Genomic DNA, 16,064 nt, shown 5'->3' on the forward strand with positions numbered 1-16,064 from the left:
CCCTGGGAGAATTGACAATTTCCAGAAAGTTGAGATTTCCTTGCTTTTTAGAAGAATTTTAGATAGAAATTTTATGAAAAAAGAAAAAGATTTTACTCTGCTCTTCCTTCTTATCATAGTAGGTTTGTTTTAGTGTTTTGGGGACAGCTGAGTCATCATCAGGTGGCTCTTAGGGGTAAATGTGGGCTTCTCAGTTCTCTGCGGCACCAAGAACATGAGAAAGCCGGAAGGTTCCAAGTATACAAGCTGTGGCTACAAAATGCACTCGTTTAAGGTGATCCTGGCACAGTGGAGAGTGAGCAGAGGTGTAGAATTGAGTGAGGACTGCAGTCAGGCACGGAGCTTTCCATTGAGAAGGGCTGGATATTTGCATGTACAGAGACCCAAGCATTATAGTGACTGTTACTCATGTAAGTGAGTCCAGTCACCTGGACTCAGAATGTTTATGGATCACAGTTCGGTCCCCACGGTCCCGAGTACCCTTCAGGCAGCACATCCTCACCCCTCGGAGCGGCTGTGCACTGCTGACCTCTGCGTGCAGTGTGGGAACCAGGGGAGCGCCCCAGGAAATGGGCCGGTGGCCGTGCTGAGTGCCTGCTGTTCGCAGGGCTCCACACTGCGCGTTAGGGGTACCGAGAACCAGGAAACAGCCACCTGGGACCTGCCCTCCGAAAGCAGCTAGATGGGGAAGAAGTGCCCCGCAAGGTAGCTGCCTGTTCAAGGCAGTAGGAGCTTAAAGACAACCCAGGAGTACGTCCTCTCTGAGCAGGCAGTGAGGGAGGCCTGAGCAAGAACCCCAAAGAGGAGGGGGTGGTTAGGGCAGGAAGGGACAGCAGGGTGGGCGGGGCGGGCTTTGAGGCGGAGACAGGCGGGTGGAAGCAGGAGCGCCAGGCCCCGCCCCCAGGCACCCACGGGGTGCCGGCTGGTGTGGGGAAGGGCGCTCAGCAGCTGTGGTCTCAGGACCCCTTCGCGCTCCTAAAAGCTATGCAGGACCCAGAGAGCTTTTGTTTATGTGGATTTAGCTACCAGTACTGACCACACTAGAAATTAAACCAGAAAAAATGTGTGTTTATTAATTCACTAAAAATAATAAACCTATTACATGTTAACAGAAATATCACACTTTTATGAAAATAGCCATATTTCCTAAAACAAAGACAAGTTTAGTGAGAGGGTGGCATCATTTTCTCTTTTTGCAAATCTTTTTAATGTCTGGCTTAATAGGAGAGAGCTGGATTCTCCTGTGTGCCTCTGCATTCAGTCTGTTGCCACATGTTTTGGTTGAAACAATGTAGGAAGACACTGATTGGGAAAAGGAGTATTTTAATAGGCTTTTCAGATAGTTGTGGACATTTTCTTTGATACTACGCCAAAACTTAACAAACGAGAAGTTTCTTGAAGGAATTTGCAAGGTGGAATCTGAAACCATGTTAATAAACTCTCCGTACCCTTTATTACATTAAAACCCAGTGGACTGGGACTTCCCTGGTGGCTCAGTGGTTAAGAATCAGCCTGCCAATGTAGGGGACACGGGTTCGAGCCCTGGTCCAGGAAGATCCCACATGCCACTGAGCAGCTAAGCTTGTGCGCCACAGCTGCTGAGCCCACATGCCATAACTACTGAAGCCCGCGTGCCTGGAGCCGGTGCTCCACAACAAGAGAAGCCACCGCAGTGAGAAGCCCGCACACCGCAACGAAGGGTAGCCCCTGCTCACTGCAACTAGATAAAGCCCACGCGAAGCAACGAAGACCCAAAACACAGCCATAAATTAATTAATTAATTTAAAAACAAAAAACAGTGGACTCTCTTGCCCTTTGAATGGCTCTTTTGCCCTTGACTGATATTGTAACACCATTTATTGATCACGTGGAAAATACTGGTTCACTGAGTCGTGCAGATCTTCGGAGCCATTTTGCAGATCTTGGACACATTTCAGTCAATGTGTCTATAAATCCTATTCGTTAATATCACCACTGATCTCATTTTCACCGACAAAAGCTGTCAAGCTCACACTGGCAGATTGGAGTTTTCCAAACCTCCCAGAATTCTGGAAAGTCACACGGAGCTCCATGACTTTCCAGCCCTGCACTGACCCTCTATGCCCGTATCTCGTCCCTGTTATGTCATGGTAAAGATTACATTGTGTAAATATGTATAAAGCTTTTAATATGGCACCTGGCCCAGGTAAGCGCTCCCTCGGTAATATTACTGTTTGCGCTCTTTCTACGTTGTTGTCATCATGTGTAATGTGCATTGACCGTAGCCCACATTGAGGGAGGAGATGTGCTTTGTGTGGGGCACCAGGGTGGAGACCCTCACAGCGTGTGTGTGACAGCTCGTTCGGGCAAGCTCCACACTGATGCCGCTTGCTGTTCGCCCGCTGGCCGATGGGCAGCCGCCGTGCGCTTCCCCTGTAAGTTCAGAGCAACAGCAGAGCTCAGGGAGCCTCCTTCCTGTGACCTGACCTTACCTCGCCTGTACCTACTGTGTGCAGCTGCCACGCGGTGTGGGTGTCCGTGCCCCTCACCCCACACCGGGGCTGTGGTTTTTGCCTCTTGTTCCACTGCCCAGCACAGTGTCGGCATGTGATCATCGGTGCTAGGTTATGTTTGTTGAATGAATGCATTTAGAAGGAATTTATTTTGAACAGTACTCTGGACGTGGCTTCAGAGAGTTAAAAAGTATAGAAACTTTATCATACGAAGCATATGATCTGAGCAGTGACTAGCTGGGTTTTTTCCTTTCATTTTCTTTAAGGAATGTTTAACCTCTATTCACCCCTACCCCATCTCTTGTTTCTTGAATCTCTATTAATTCGAAATAAAAATAGTAGAAAGCTTAAAAGTATTTCACAGTAATTCTGGGTTAAGCATTTTTGCAGTCAATGTACTTTGCTTTCTCCTTTTCAGATGTTCCTCCTGCTGATCAAGAGAAGCTTTTTATCCAGAAGTTACGTCAGTGTTGTGTCCTCTTTGACTTTGTTTCCGATCCACTAAGTGACCTAAAGTGGAAGGAAGTAAAACGAGCTGCTTTAAGTGAAATGGTAGAATATATCACCCATAATCGGAATGTGATCACAGAGCCTATTTACCCAGAAGTAGTCCATATGGTAAGTGATTACGGTTTAACCAGCGTGTCCCAAACCTGAGTTACAAACAGGACTCTGATATTCTTAGACTGTGCTAAGACATTTGAGCCTAACATGACACTTGACACGAAAAAATCCTCCTGTTCAAAAATTTGTACTTGTACCTCGAAGAATGAAAATCTTTGTAATATGTCCTGGATTACAGTGAGGGACCTTCTAGGGACGAAAGTGCCCTACATGTGTTAACTCATTTAATCCTCACAACTACCCTGTGGGGTAGAAATGTTAGAACTTTCATTTGTACTTACTGTCTTACCCTCTTTAAATTTTCTTTTAAGATATATAACATTAATATAATAGTGCCCATACATAACTTAGAAGTAAGCATGTTGTCCATACATGTACAGGAAAATTCTAATGATGGGGAGGAGTTAAGATAGCGGTGGGACCAAGCTGGTGTCAGGACAGTCCACCCTGATTGGCTGAGAGGCACCCAACTCTTGTCATCCTGCAGTTAGCTCATCGTTGGTTTCATTCAGCCCCAAAATCTCAGTCTCCTGTCTCCAGGTCCTTTGCAGGTCCCATTGTGACCTCAGTCACTACTGCCTGGAAACATTTCATGTGATACCATTACTAAAACTCTTACGTTTGACACTGAACTCCACTTTTCTCTTGAGTTTTTTTGAATTGTTGGTGTTTTGTCTGCTTTTGAAATAGTACTCCCCAGTTACTAGGGAATCCTCGTGGCTTAACATAAAATTTTAAATCCTGATTTCCATTGAACTCCTTAAGTTTCTGATTTTTTCCCCAAAGCTATATATTTCAAAATTGACTAGACTCGTTGACCTAACATATGTTTCTTTCTTATGTTAGTATGTTTGCATTGGAAAAAGAAAGTTGTGTTCTTTTTGTATTCACAATCTGTTGTATCCAGACTTGAGATCAACCTGATTAATTTATTATTGTTAACTCTTACAGTTCAGAATTTACCAGCATGTAGTCAGCCTAGGGCTGTGAGAGCCGTTTGGGTTCCTCCACCAGACCCCCACCAGAAGAACCGTCACAAGCATACACTGAGCAGTAAATGCTCCAAAACCTCACCCATTCAGACTAAGGAAAATTGCGGAATGTCTTTTTTTTCCTCTCGGTTTCAACTCTCAATTACTCTGGAAGGCCTCCCAAACCCCAAATCACAAAGAAAAATCTCTAATATTTTCTCCTAACACTTTCATAATTCTGTTGTTCACAGTACATTTTGTAATCCTCTTGGAACCTTTTTTTTTTAATGGCTCAGGGTAGGGATATAACTTTGTCTTCTAAAATGATTGAAAAATCATTAGTCCCTATATTGTGTGTTGAACATTCCATTTTCTCCGTCGATTTTAAATGCTTCTTTATTATATATTAAATTCATTCTCTTTTTGAATTACATGTACGAATATGTCATCTATTAAATTTATAGACACGTAAGTTTTTTCTGTATTAAATGACACGTGTGGAAGGTTTTTCGGTTTCGGCGGAGGCTCGGCTGCCAGCCGTCCCTGAGTCCCGCTCTTAAGCCGGGAGGGAGGGGGCCGCGGAGCACAGTAGGCGAAGCTTGGCGGGCTGGGGTCAGAGGCCTGCCCGCAGCACCACGTCGGACCTGCCTGCTTGAATCAGGCTCTCCCGTGCGTTTCACAGAGGCGGTGCGCGTTACCAGAACCACTTAGGAGACCGGAAGCCCTTGAGACTTTTTTTAGATTAAATAATCATTACTTCTCGCCTCCCTGTTAAAACCATGTCCTAATAGCCAGGTTCTCCTCCTGCCGTCTTAGCTTTGTTCCCCACCCGGAAATTCAAGCCATCTTCAGAGTATTGGGCACTTTGTTTTGCCCCTAAAGCACGTAGCAGACACTTCCTGAGCATCCAGTGAGCACTTTTTCAGATGAGGAAGTCGAGTGGTGACCGAGGCTTCTGCCCTCCCAAGGCTCTGACCAGTAATGTGTCATTTTAGGTTAAGGTAAGGCAGTGAAGGAAGGTGAAACGGGGGAAGGAGGTAGAGTTACAGGACTGCCCACGAGGCAGGAAGCAGGTGCAGAGAGAAATCTGGTACAAGATGAGTTACACTGTCCCATGAAGATATGTGCACAAGAGGTGCTTTTCCACGTCACTGAGAGAACAGGGGACAGACAGTTCATTCTGTCCTCTGACTGGAGCGAGGGCAGGAGAGAGCACAGCCGTTCCCTTACCTCGAGTTTGAATGAGCCGTGCGGGGTAGAGAGGATTTGTGTTTTGTTTGCTGTTGTTGTTTTGTTTTATATAAAGGCAGAGGGCATTGATGACAGATATATAATGAAGGAGAAGGCGTGTGGTGGGGATGGTACTTGGCAGTGGTTTCTGACCCTCTCAGAAGTAGCGAGTGGGTGCAGATTTCAAGCAGCCAACAGAAGGCCTCCACCCCAAGCAGTGCCTGGACCCAGCAGGGCAGGTAGAAGAAATGTGGGCCCCTTTGTAGTTCCCTTTGGACGCCCCTGGTGTGCTTACCACTGAAGTGGCACTCGGCCAGCTTGCTTGAAGGATTGCCTGGTGTGTGTGTGTGTGTGTGTGTGTGTGTGTGTGTGTGTATGTGTGTGTCTGTGTGTGTGTATGTGTGTGTGTATGTGTGTGTATGTGTGTGTATGTGTGTGTGTCTGTGTGTGTGTGTGTCTGTGTGTGTGTGTGTGTGTGTGTGTCTGTGTCTGTGTGTGTCTCTCTGTGTGTGTGTGTGTGTATTTTTGTTTTGTCATAGTTGTTTTTTGTTTCATTTTGTTTTGGTTTTTTCAGCCGCATCATGCGGCATGCAGGATCTTGGCTCCCCAACCAGGGATCGAACCCGTGCCCCCTGCAGTGGAAACGTGGAGTCTTAACCACTCGACCACCAGGAAGGTCCCTGTCGTAGCATTTTTAAAGACATTAATGCCCACTTACCGTGAAGAATCCAAAGCTCTATAGATGTTATACTCCTTATGCTTACTTCTTTTAAATATGTTGCCTATTAGACTGGGCTGCTGTATGTTTTTTAACAGAGTTGTTGAGAGGCAATTCACATATACAATCCACCCCTTTAAAATGTCCAAGTCAGTTGTTTTTAGTGTATTCACAGGACTGTGCAGGCATCACCACATCTAATTTTGTAACATTTTCATCCCCCTGAAAGAAATCCCGTACCCATTAACCATTACTGCCATTCCTCCCTCACTCCCCACTCCCCACCCCTGGTAACTACTCATCCACTTTATGTCTCTATGGATTTGCCTAACCTGGATCTTTCTTAGAAATGGCATTAAACACTATGTGACCTTCTTTCATTTAGCGTAATGTTTTCAAGTTTCATCCATGTTGTAGCGTGTGTCAGAACTTCTTTTTATTGCTAAATAATATTCCAGGGACTTCCCTGGTGGCACAGTGGTTAAGAATCCGCCTGCCAATGCAGGGGACATGGGTTCGATCCCTGGTCCGGGAAGATCCCACATGCCGCAAAGCAGCTAAGCCCGTGTGCCACAACTACTGAGCCTGCGCCCTAGAGCGCATGAGCCACAACTACTGAGCCCATGTGCCACAACTACTGGAGCCCGCGCGCCTAGACCCCGTGCTCCACAACAAGAGAAGCCACCGCAACGAGAAGCCCGCGCACCACAACGAAGAGTAGCCCCCGCTCGCCGCAACTAGAGAAAGGTCTTAGTGCAGCAACGAAGACCCAACGCAGCCATAAATAAATAAATAAATTTTAAAAATAATAAATGAATAATGTTCCATTATATGAATATATACCACGTTTTATTTATCTATTCATCCATGGATGGACATTTGGGCTATTTCTGCTACTTAGCAGTTACGAATAATGCTACTGTGACCATTCATGTACAAGCTTTTTGTGCATATATGTTTTCATTTCTCTTGAGTGTTTACCTAGGAGTGGAATTGCTGGTGACGTGTTAACACTATGTGTTTAGCGTTTTGGAAAGCTGCCAGACTGTTTTCCAAAGTGGCTGCACCATTTATTCCCACCAGCAGGGTATAAGGGTTCCAGTTTCTCTGCATTTTCAATACTTGTTACTATCTGTCTTTTTGATGGTAGCCATCCTAGTAGGTGTGAGGTAGGATCTCACTGTGGTTTTGATTTACGTTTCCCTCTTGGCTAATGATGTTCAGCATCTCTTCATGTGTGCCGTGTATTTTTATAAATCATAGACTGTAGTCCTAGAAATTAACGGAACCTTATAGATCCTCTAGCCTGACTTTTATTTTCCAGATTTCAAAAACTTAGGTTCAGGGAGATGAGGATGAAAAGGAGAATTACTCAGGAAGGAAAACTCCTGACATCTAAATTCTCAGGCCTAAATTACATAAACTCCATTATCTCTTAATTTCACTCGTTTTTAAAATATAGTCAGCCATCTGTTTTTGTTTTTTTTCAATTGACTATAATCTGTTTTTCAGGCATTGGCATTTTTCTCATAGTGAAAACACTGATAGCAAAACCAAGCTAATAGTGTAGCCACTTTTTTCACAGAACACCATTTTTACTTGAAGAATGACTGACAAACAGGTTATTCAGACTTGGATATTCAGGGAGCATTTTCTCACAAAATAAAATAAGAATGTCACTTTAAGGAAAATAATTGACAGTGTTTGTTGCCAAAGATAAAATTTGAGCTTTCAGGCAAAATTTTGAATTTTGGAAGATTTGTATCCACCAGTGCAAGCTTCAGCTTCCGGGTGCCACAAGCTCTCCTGCTGAGATTGGTGTCATTATGAATGAATTAGATCTTTAATACACACGACAAAAGGAATGAGGCATGGTGATGCCTGCACAGTCCTGTGGATATACTAAAAACAATTGAATTGTACACTTTAAAGGGGTGGATTGTGTGATATGTGAATTATCTCTCAATAACTCTGTTTTTAAAAAGCATAACGGTCCAGTCCGATAGGCGATATATTTAAAATATATGAATACACGTAATTCAGTGAGGCCAGTATTTTCTAAATGACCAAAAGTGATGTTCCAAAATCATTCATCGGCCAGAGAGCCATTCAAAGTGCAAGACACACCAGTGGATTTTCATGAATTAGAGACCCCTTCATTGATAAGATTTACGATTCCACAGAATAGCTAACCTTTAGTAAACTACCACTTATCAAGTTTTGGTGTAGTATCAAAGAAGTCCACAATTATCTAAAAGGGCTATTAAATACCCCTCCCTTTTCCAACTACATATCTGCTGGAGACAGAGTTTTCTTCCTATATTTCAACCAAATTAACATTCTGAACATAGAAGCAGATGCAAGAATCCAGCTGTTTTTTATTAAACCAGACAGTAAAGAGATTTGCAAAAATGTGAAACAGTGCCACTCTTCTCACTGAATTTGTTTTGGGAAATACTTTTATTTAATATGAGTTGTTTTATGAAACAGCTAATGTTATGAAAAATTTATTTTTTATACATTTATATTTATACTGACATAATGGGTTTGTTATTTTTTAATGAATGAATATTTTTTAAATTTCTCTGCTTTAATTTCTACTGCAGTCAATATCCATAGATAGAACTTTCATAAACAAAAGTTCTTTGGGATCCTCAATAATTTTTAGGAGTTTAAAGGGGTCCTGAGACCAGAAAGTGTGAGAACCACTCTTCTCAAAGAGTGCTGCTCCAAGGCCGCAGCACCAGCGCCGCCTGGGAGCGGGTCAGGAACGGCGTTTCCTGGGTCACAGCGCTTTGTTTGCACGTGTTCTCCAGGGCATTCTGAATGGCCTCCCTGCCTTGCCGCCTGAGGTTAAGCCCTCACATATTACCTGTGACAACTCTTAACTCCCCCTGGGCTGTCAGTTCCCAGAGAGAAAGGTTTGGGATGTCAACGGCTCAGTAATGCTCACTCGATAGTCTCCTGCCTGGATGAGGGCACAAAGACTAGTCTTAGTCACAGATGAAACCACCTGCAGGTCAGAAAAGGAATCGGTTAGATCAATGGTTGAATGAAGTGGATGGCTCAAAAGTGCTTCACATCAAGATGGACCTCTCTAGAATTACCCACATCTTTGGTGCTGGATTACTCTGTGGAAGTCAGTGAATAAGATGCGGGGTGTGGGGCTTCCCTGGTGGCGCAGTGGTTAAGAATCCTCCTGCCAATGCTGGAGACACGGGTTCGAGCCCTGGTCCAGGAAGATCCCACATGCCACGGAGCAACTAAGCCCGTGTGCCACAACTACTGAGCCTGCGCTCTAGAGCCCGCGAGCCACAGCTACTGGAGCCCACGTGCCACAACTACTGAAGCCCGCGCGCCTAGAGCCTGTGCTCCGCAACAAGAGAAACCACCGCAATGAGAAGCCCACGCACCGCAACAAAGAGTAGCCCCTGCTCGCCGCAACTAGAGAAAGCCCGCGCGCAGCAATGAAGACCCAATGCAGCCAAAAATTAATTAATTAATCAATTTTTTAAAAAAAGATGCAGGGTGTGCCCTTACGCAGTTTACGTGTTCTAGAGGAATATAGAGCAAACTGTTAATAGTAGCTGCCTTTGGATAGTGTGATTATGTGGATTTTCCCCTTTTATGAATATAGTTTTATAATTTTAAAAAATTTTCATAATGATCATGTATCACATTTGCCATTATCAAAAATCAATAAATGCGTTTTTCTTTTAAAAAAAACAAAACAAAAAAACAACCTTGTCGTGTATAGTGTAATAGCAGTACTGTCCTTATCAGGACTCATGTTGGGTTTCCAGGGAAAATGAGTTCATCACAGTATTTTAATCCGTACTGCTTGTAAATGACTACATAGTACCTTACAAGTTTTCTTTCATGCTTAGGGTTCCAGTCAACATTTTCTGTTAAGGTCAGAGGAGTTTTTCTTGGGTCCTTGTGGGAGGTTTCATGCCCAGATCCCCAGGATGATTGTCTCATGTTTCATTTAAGGATTGATGTTGGACAGTCTCCTACTGTTTTTATATCTGATATTTACAGTGTGTTCTGGAAAGTATTACTTGTAAGAGTGAAGATAGTTTGGAAATGAGAGAGGAAAGGATGTTTTGAATTAAAGGAGGTAGTATATTAACCAGTGAAGCTTCAAATAGTCTACAGATTTCTTTCAGGTAATGATTTAAATCACACATTCCTCTTTTTGCCTAGTTGTTTTTGTTTTGCCAAAGTCACAGTAACATGGGGTAAAGAAGCACTGCCATCATCGATGAGCTAAGGGGAGATTAAGGCATAAAGTGCTTTTTGAAATCCAGCGAATGATTTTTCTACTTCAAATACCCAGTGAGCCATTTTTTGGAGATTTGTTCTTATTTTGAGAGAATTACCCTTTGTTTTGTTTGATGTTTTTATTAAATGTGTGCTTATTTTAAATAAGTGAAATAAATACAAAAAGATAGAGAAAAAAAGTTAATCTTTTTCCGTACTCCACCCCTCGCCAATTCTACCTAAACCCACCCCCACCTCCAGCCACAACCAACTTAACTTAAATGTACTTTTTTTTCCAAAAGGCTACTAAGCAATCTTCCCTGGTGGTCCAGTGGTTAAGACTCCACGGTCCCAATGCAGGGGGCACAGGTTCAATCCCTGGTTGGGGAACTAAGATTCCGTATGCTACACAGCGTGGCCTAAAAAAAAAAAAAGAGGCTACTAAGAAACTTTTGGGGATGATGGGTATATTTATCATCTTGATTGTATAATGGTTTCACAGATGTATGTAAATGTTAAATGTATCGAATTGTATACTTTATAAACGGTAAGGTTATTCCTCACTAAAGCTGGGGTTTTTTAAGCTCCTAAATTGATAGGTATTTCTTTTGGTCTAGGGGCACAGTGAAGAAATTACTAAGACATTAAGGGCATTGTGAATCAAGAAGGTTTCAGAACTTAGAGCCTAGTAAATATTTACTATCTTTCTGTAACGTTTTAAATTAATTTTAAATTTACATTCGGCAAGATTACATTTTTAGTGAAGAGTTCTCTTGAGATTTGATAAATACGTGTAGTCATGTAACCACCGCCGCCACAGTCAAGCTATAAAACAGTTTTATTACCCTCCAAAAAAGTTCTTCATGCTACTCCTTTGAAGTCAGACCTTCCCCTTATCCATTATCTCTGGCTACCACTAATCCGTCCTCTAGCTCTGTCATTTTGCCTCTTCCAGAATGTCGTATAAATGGACTCAGAGAGTATGTAGCCTTTTGAGTCTAGCTTCTTTAACTTAGCGTAATCTGTTTGATATTCGTCCATGTTGTTGATGTATTAGTGGTTTGTTCCTTTTTCTCAGTAGTATCTCATTATATAGAGGTATCATGATTTGTCCACTCCCCAGTTGAGGAATATTTGGATTGTTTCCAGTTTTTAGCAATTAAGCTGCGATAAATATCCATGTACGAGTTTTGGACATAGGTTGTTTTTTTTTTTTAACGTGGGTGAGCACGTAGGCGTGGGATTGCTGGGTCGTATGGTTAAGTATTCATTTAACTTTCTAAGAAACTGTTTTCCAAAGTAGGTGTGCCAGTCTTTGCACTCCCGCCAGCCACGTGCGTTAGTTCTAGTTGCCCCGGTCCTCGTCAGCGTTTGCTGTCTTCAGCCCTTTTATCTCATTTTGACTTTAACTTACATTTCCTTGATGATTAATGATGCTGAGCATTTTTTCCTGTGTTCGTTTGGGGAAGTGTCTGTTCAGATCACTGGCCTGTTTTTTAATTGGGTTGTTTTCTTCTTGAGTTTGAGACTTGTTTACATATTCTGGATACAAATGCTTTGACAGGTAAGTGATTTGCAAATAATCTTATTTCAGTTTGTGCCTTGTCTTTTTATTTTAACAGTGTCTTTTACAGAGTTTTTCATTTAGATGAAGTCTAGTTTTTGATTTGTTTCCTTCATGGATAGTGCTTTTGGTGTCATATATAGGAAGTCCTTGCCTAACCCAAACTCAAAAAAATTTTCTCCTCAAGATTTTCTAGTTTTACATTTAAATCTATGATCCATTTTGTCAGTTTCATTTCTTGGCCTGTGGATGTCCAAGTATTTGTTGAAAACCATTTGTTGAAAAGACTAACCATACTCCATTGAATTGCCTTTCCACCTTAATCAAAAATTAATTCACCGTATTCGTGAGTCTATTTCTGGACTCTATTCTGTTCCATTGATCTAGGGATCCTCTTGCTTATGCCATACCGTCTTCATTATTGTCACTTTATAGTAAATGTTGAGATCAAGTAGTATGAATGTTCCAACCTTTTTATTCTTTTTCAAATTGTTTGGCTTTTCTAGTTATTTTATCTTTCCAAATAAATTTTAGAATCAGCTTGTCGTTATCTACAAAATATCCTTCAGAGGTTTTAATTGGAATTGTATTGAATATGTACATTTGGAGAGAATTGCTATCTTAACAATATTGAAACTTTCAATCTGTGAACACAGTATATATCCCCATTTTGATCATCTTTGTTTATAGTTTTCAGCATGTGGATCCCCTATGTATTTTTTTAGACTCACAAATAAGTATTTTATTTTTGGGTGCTATTGTAATTGGGGTTTTTTATTTTCTATCTCTAATTGTTTCTTGCAGTTGTATAAAGTGCTTCATATTATTCAGTGCATAACTATTGGTATTATTAGTTGAACTGACTCCTTTATAACTATAAAATGATCCTTTTATCATTGGTAATATTATTTTCTCCAAAACCTACTTTGTATGCTATTAGTATAGCCACTCCAGCTCTCTCTTGACTAGTGTTAACATGGTGTATATTTTTCCGTCCTTTTATTTTTGACCAATCGTATCTTTGTATTTAAAGTGGGCTTATTGTAGACAGCATAGAGGTGAGTCTTGCTCCTTTATTCAGTCAAACAATCTCTGCCTTTTGGTTGAGATACTCAAACCATTAACTTGCGTTGTAAGTATTGATGTTGTTGGGTTTAAATCTACCATCTTGCTGTATTTTTTCTCTGTTTATCCCATCTGTTTTTTGTTCCCTTTTCCTCTTTTTCTGTTTTCTTTTGGATCAATTGAATACTTTTATGATTACAGTTTCTCTCTTTTGTTGGCTTTTTAACTATCACTCTTTATTGTTTGATCTCAATTATTTAGCTTTTCTAGAATGCATCTTTAACTTGTCACAGTCAGCCTTCAAGTGACAATACACCATGTAAATATCAGTTTACAGCAGCGTACTTCTATTTCTTCTCCGCGAATCTTCCTGCTATTGTCATTTTACTTCTTCGTAGGTTATAAACCCCACCATATATTATTTTTAGAAAACAGTTCTATTTTAAAGAGATTTAAATAATTTTTTTTAAGTCAACAACTTTTATTACAACTCACATATTTCACAGAAAAAGGAATGTAGCGTCAGGTCCGGTTGTATGGAAAACGGTAAAATGCAGGTTCGTCCTGGTTGCTCTGTTGACACCCGGGGCAGGCTCTCTGTGACATCATGCACAGCAGCTGCACTTGTCCGAGGCCCCTTTGCAGACGCAGCCCTGGGCACACTTGGCGCAGCCCACGGGGCAGCAGGAGCAGCAGCTCTTCTTGCAGGAGGTGCATCTGCAGGCTTTGCAGGTGCAGGAGCCAGCGCAGCTGCAGGAGCCGCCAGTGGGGCAGGAGCACTTGGGGTCCATCTGGAGGAGAAGTGAGGCCCGAGGTCCAAAGCAAGGGGCACAGCCGCTTCACTGGTCCGGTGGGGGGGCGTGTCTTAAATAATTTTTTAAAACTCTTTTATACTTAACCAGATAGTTATCATTTTCAGTGTTCTTCATTCTGGTATCCATCCTTCAAGCAGAAGGATATCAGTTTCCTTCTGCTTGAAGGACTTTCTTTAATTTCTCTTGTAGCACAGATCTACCGGTGATTAATTCTTTTAGCATTTGTTCATCTGAAAAAGTCTTTCTTTTGCCTTTTTTTTTTTTTGACAGATCTTTATTGGAGTATAATTGCTTCACAATACTGTGTTAGTTTCTGTTGCACAACAAAGCGAATCAGCCATATGCATACACATGTCCCCATATCCCCTCCCTCTTGAGCCTCCTTCCCATCCTCCCTATCCCACCCCTCTAGGTCATCGCAAAGTACCGAGCCTATCTCCCTGTGCTATGCTGCTGCTTCCCACTAGCTAACTGTTCTACATTCGGTAGTGTATATATGTCGATGCTACTCTTACTTCGTCCCAGCTTCCCCCTCCCACCCCATGTCCTCAAGTCCATTCTCTATGTCTACCTCTTTATTCCTGCCCTGCAACTAGGTTCATCAGTACCATTTTTTTTTTTTTTTTTTTTTTTAGTTTCCATGTATATGCGTTAGCATACGGTATTTGTTTTTCTCTTTATGACTTAGTTCACTCTGTGTGACAGACTCTAGGTCCATCCACCTCACTACAAATAACTCAATTTCGTTTCTTTTTATGGCTGAGTAATATTCCATTGTATATATGTGCTCATCTTTATCCATTCATCTGTCGATGGATTGCCTTTGACTTTGAAAGAAATGCAGGCATACCTCATTTTATTATGCTTCACTTTATTGCACTTCACACATATTGTGTTTTTCACAAATTGAAGGTTTGTGGCAACCCTGCATCCAGCCAGTCTATTGGCACTGTTTTTCCAAAATCATTTGCTCACTTCCTGTCTCTGCGTCACATTTTGGTAATTGTCAAAATATTTCAAACCCTCCAACAGCAAAAAGATTGACTCTCTGAAGGCTCAGATAATGGTTAGCATTTTTTAGCAATAAAGTATTTTTTTAACTAAGGTATGCACTTTTTTTTTTTGGACATAATGCTACTGCACACTTAATAGACTACAGTATAGTTTAAATATAACTTTTATAAGCACTGGGAAATCAAAAACTTTGTGTGACTAGCTTTTCTCTGACATTCACTTTATTGCAGTGGTCTGGAGCTGAACCCACAATACCTCTGGTGGGTATAGAACAACAGGTCAAAGTTTAATCCTTTAAAAATTTTGCTCCACTGTCTTCTCGCTTGCATTGTTTCTGATAAGAAATCTGCTGCCATTCCTATCTCTGTTCCTCTGGACATAATGTATCTTTTTCTCCTCTGGCTACTTTTTAAGATTTTTTCTGTTCTTTTTAAGCAAGCAACTTGATTATGATGTGCCTTGGTGTAGTTTCTTTCTTTTTCTTGTCTTTGAAGTTCGTTTATAGTTTTTATGAAATTTAGGAAAGTATTTGGCCCTTATCTCTTCAAATATTTTTTTCTGTCTCCCACACCTTGTCCTTTAGAGGCTCCAGTGAAATGTGTTTTAGGCCTCATAGAGTTGTTCCACAGCTGACTTATGCTCTTTTTCTCTAAAGTCTTTTTTTTCTTTGTGTGTTTCATTTGGTGATTCCCTTTGCTGTCTTCAAGTTCAGTAACCTTTTCTGCAGTGTCTCAGCTTTTGTTAATTTCCCTCCGTAAATTTTTCATCTCACATTGTAGTCTTCATCTCATGTAGTTTATGTCTTTTCAATATCTTCATGTCTCCACCTAACTTTTTGAACACATAGAATACTATTTTAGCCTTATCTGTTAATTCTACCATTGTGTCAATTACAAGTCAGTTCAGTTGATTGGTTTTCCTTCTTGTTATAAATGATATTCTTCATGCTGCTTTGTGTGTCTAGTCATTTTTTATTGGACATCTGACCATGTGGATTTTGCCTTGATGAGTACTGTGTACTTATATATTTCTATTAATATCTGGAGATTTGTTTGGGATGCAGTTACTTGCAAACAGTTTGATCCTTTTGGTTCTTGCTTTTAAGATGTGTCAGGAAGGACTATAGGCATAATCACTCTATGGCTAATGATCCCCCACTACTGAGACAAGACCCTTCCGATTATGAGCCCAGTCCTCTGTGAATTAACGGATTTTTCCAGTCTGGTTGACGGGAACAGGAACTGCTCCGGCCCTGGGTGAGTACTGGGTCTCTCTGGTCTTTTCAGGTGGTTCTTTTTGCAGCCTCCA

General features: G+C 41.4%; 2 protein-coding genes across 10 annotated transcripts in view; one reads left to right on the forward strand and one right to left on the reverse strand.

Annotated features, from left to right (window-relative positions):
- The window catches only part of PPP2R5C (protein phosphatase 2 regulatory subunit B'gamma), a 134,266-nt gene that overhangs the window by 77,946 nt on the left and 40,256 nt on the right, over positions 1-16,064 (forward strand). For 8 of the 9 annotated variants that reach the window (XM_007178853.3, XM_057542151.1, XM_057542153.1 and 5 more), the window contains one exon: positions 2,911-3,110. The exons of the other annotated variant lie outside the window; for it this stretch is intronic. In XM_007178853.3, the coding sequence (XP_007178915.1) occupies positions 3,042-3,110 (69 nt within the window). In that variant the 5' untranslated portion in view covers positions 2,911-3,041. The remainder of the gene's footprint in view (positions 1-2,910; positions 3,111-16,064) is intronic. 9 annotated transcript variants of the gene reach the window in all.
- LOC103005824 (metallothionein-1E-like) lies at positions 13,454-13,779 on the reverse strand. Its single transcript, XM_057542157.1, has one exon. The coding sequence runs from the start codon at positions 13,716-13,718 to the stop codon at positions 13,533-13,535; it is 186 nt and encodes a 61-aa protein (XP_057398140.1). The 5' UTR covers positions 13,719-13,779; the 3' UTR covers positions 13,454-13,532.

The sequence above is a fragment of the Balaenoptera acutorostrata genome, chromosome 3, assembly GCF_949987535.1.
Source record: "Balaenoptera acutorostrata chromosome 3, mBalAcu1.1, whole genome shotgun sequence".
NCBI lineage: Eukaryota > Metazoa > Chordata > Mammalia > Artiodactyla > Balaenopteridae > Balaenoptera > Balaenoptera acutorostrata.

Coding starts and splice junctions, on each gene's coding strand:
- LOC103005824 (XM_057542157.1), bottom strand. CDS start 13,718: ATGGACCCCAAGTGCTCCTGCCCCACTGGCGGCTCCTGCAGCTGCGCT.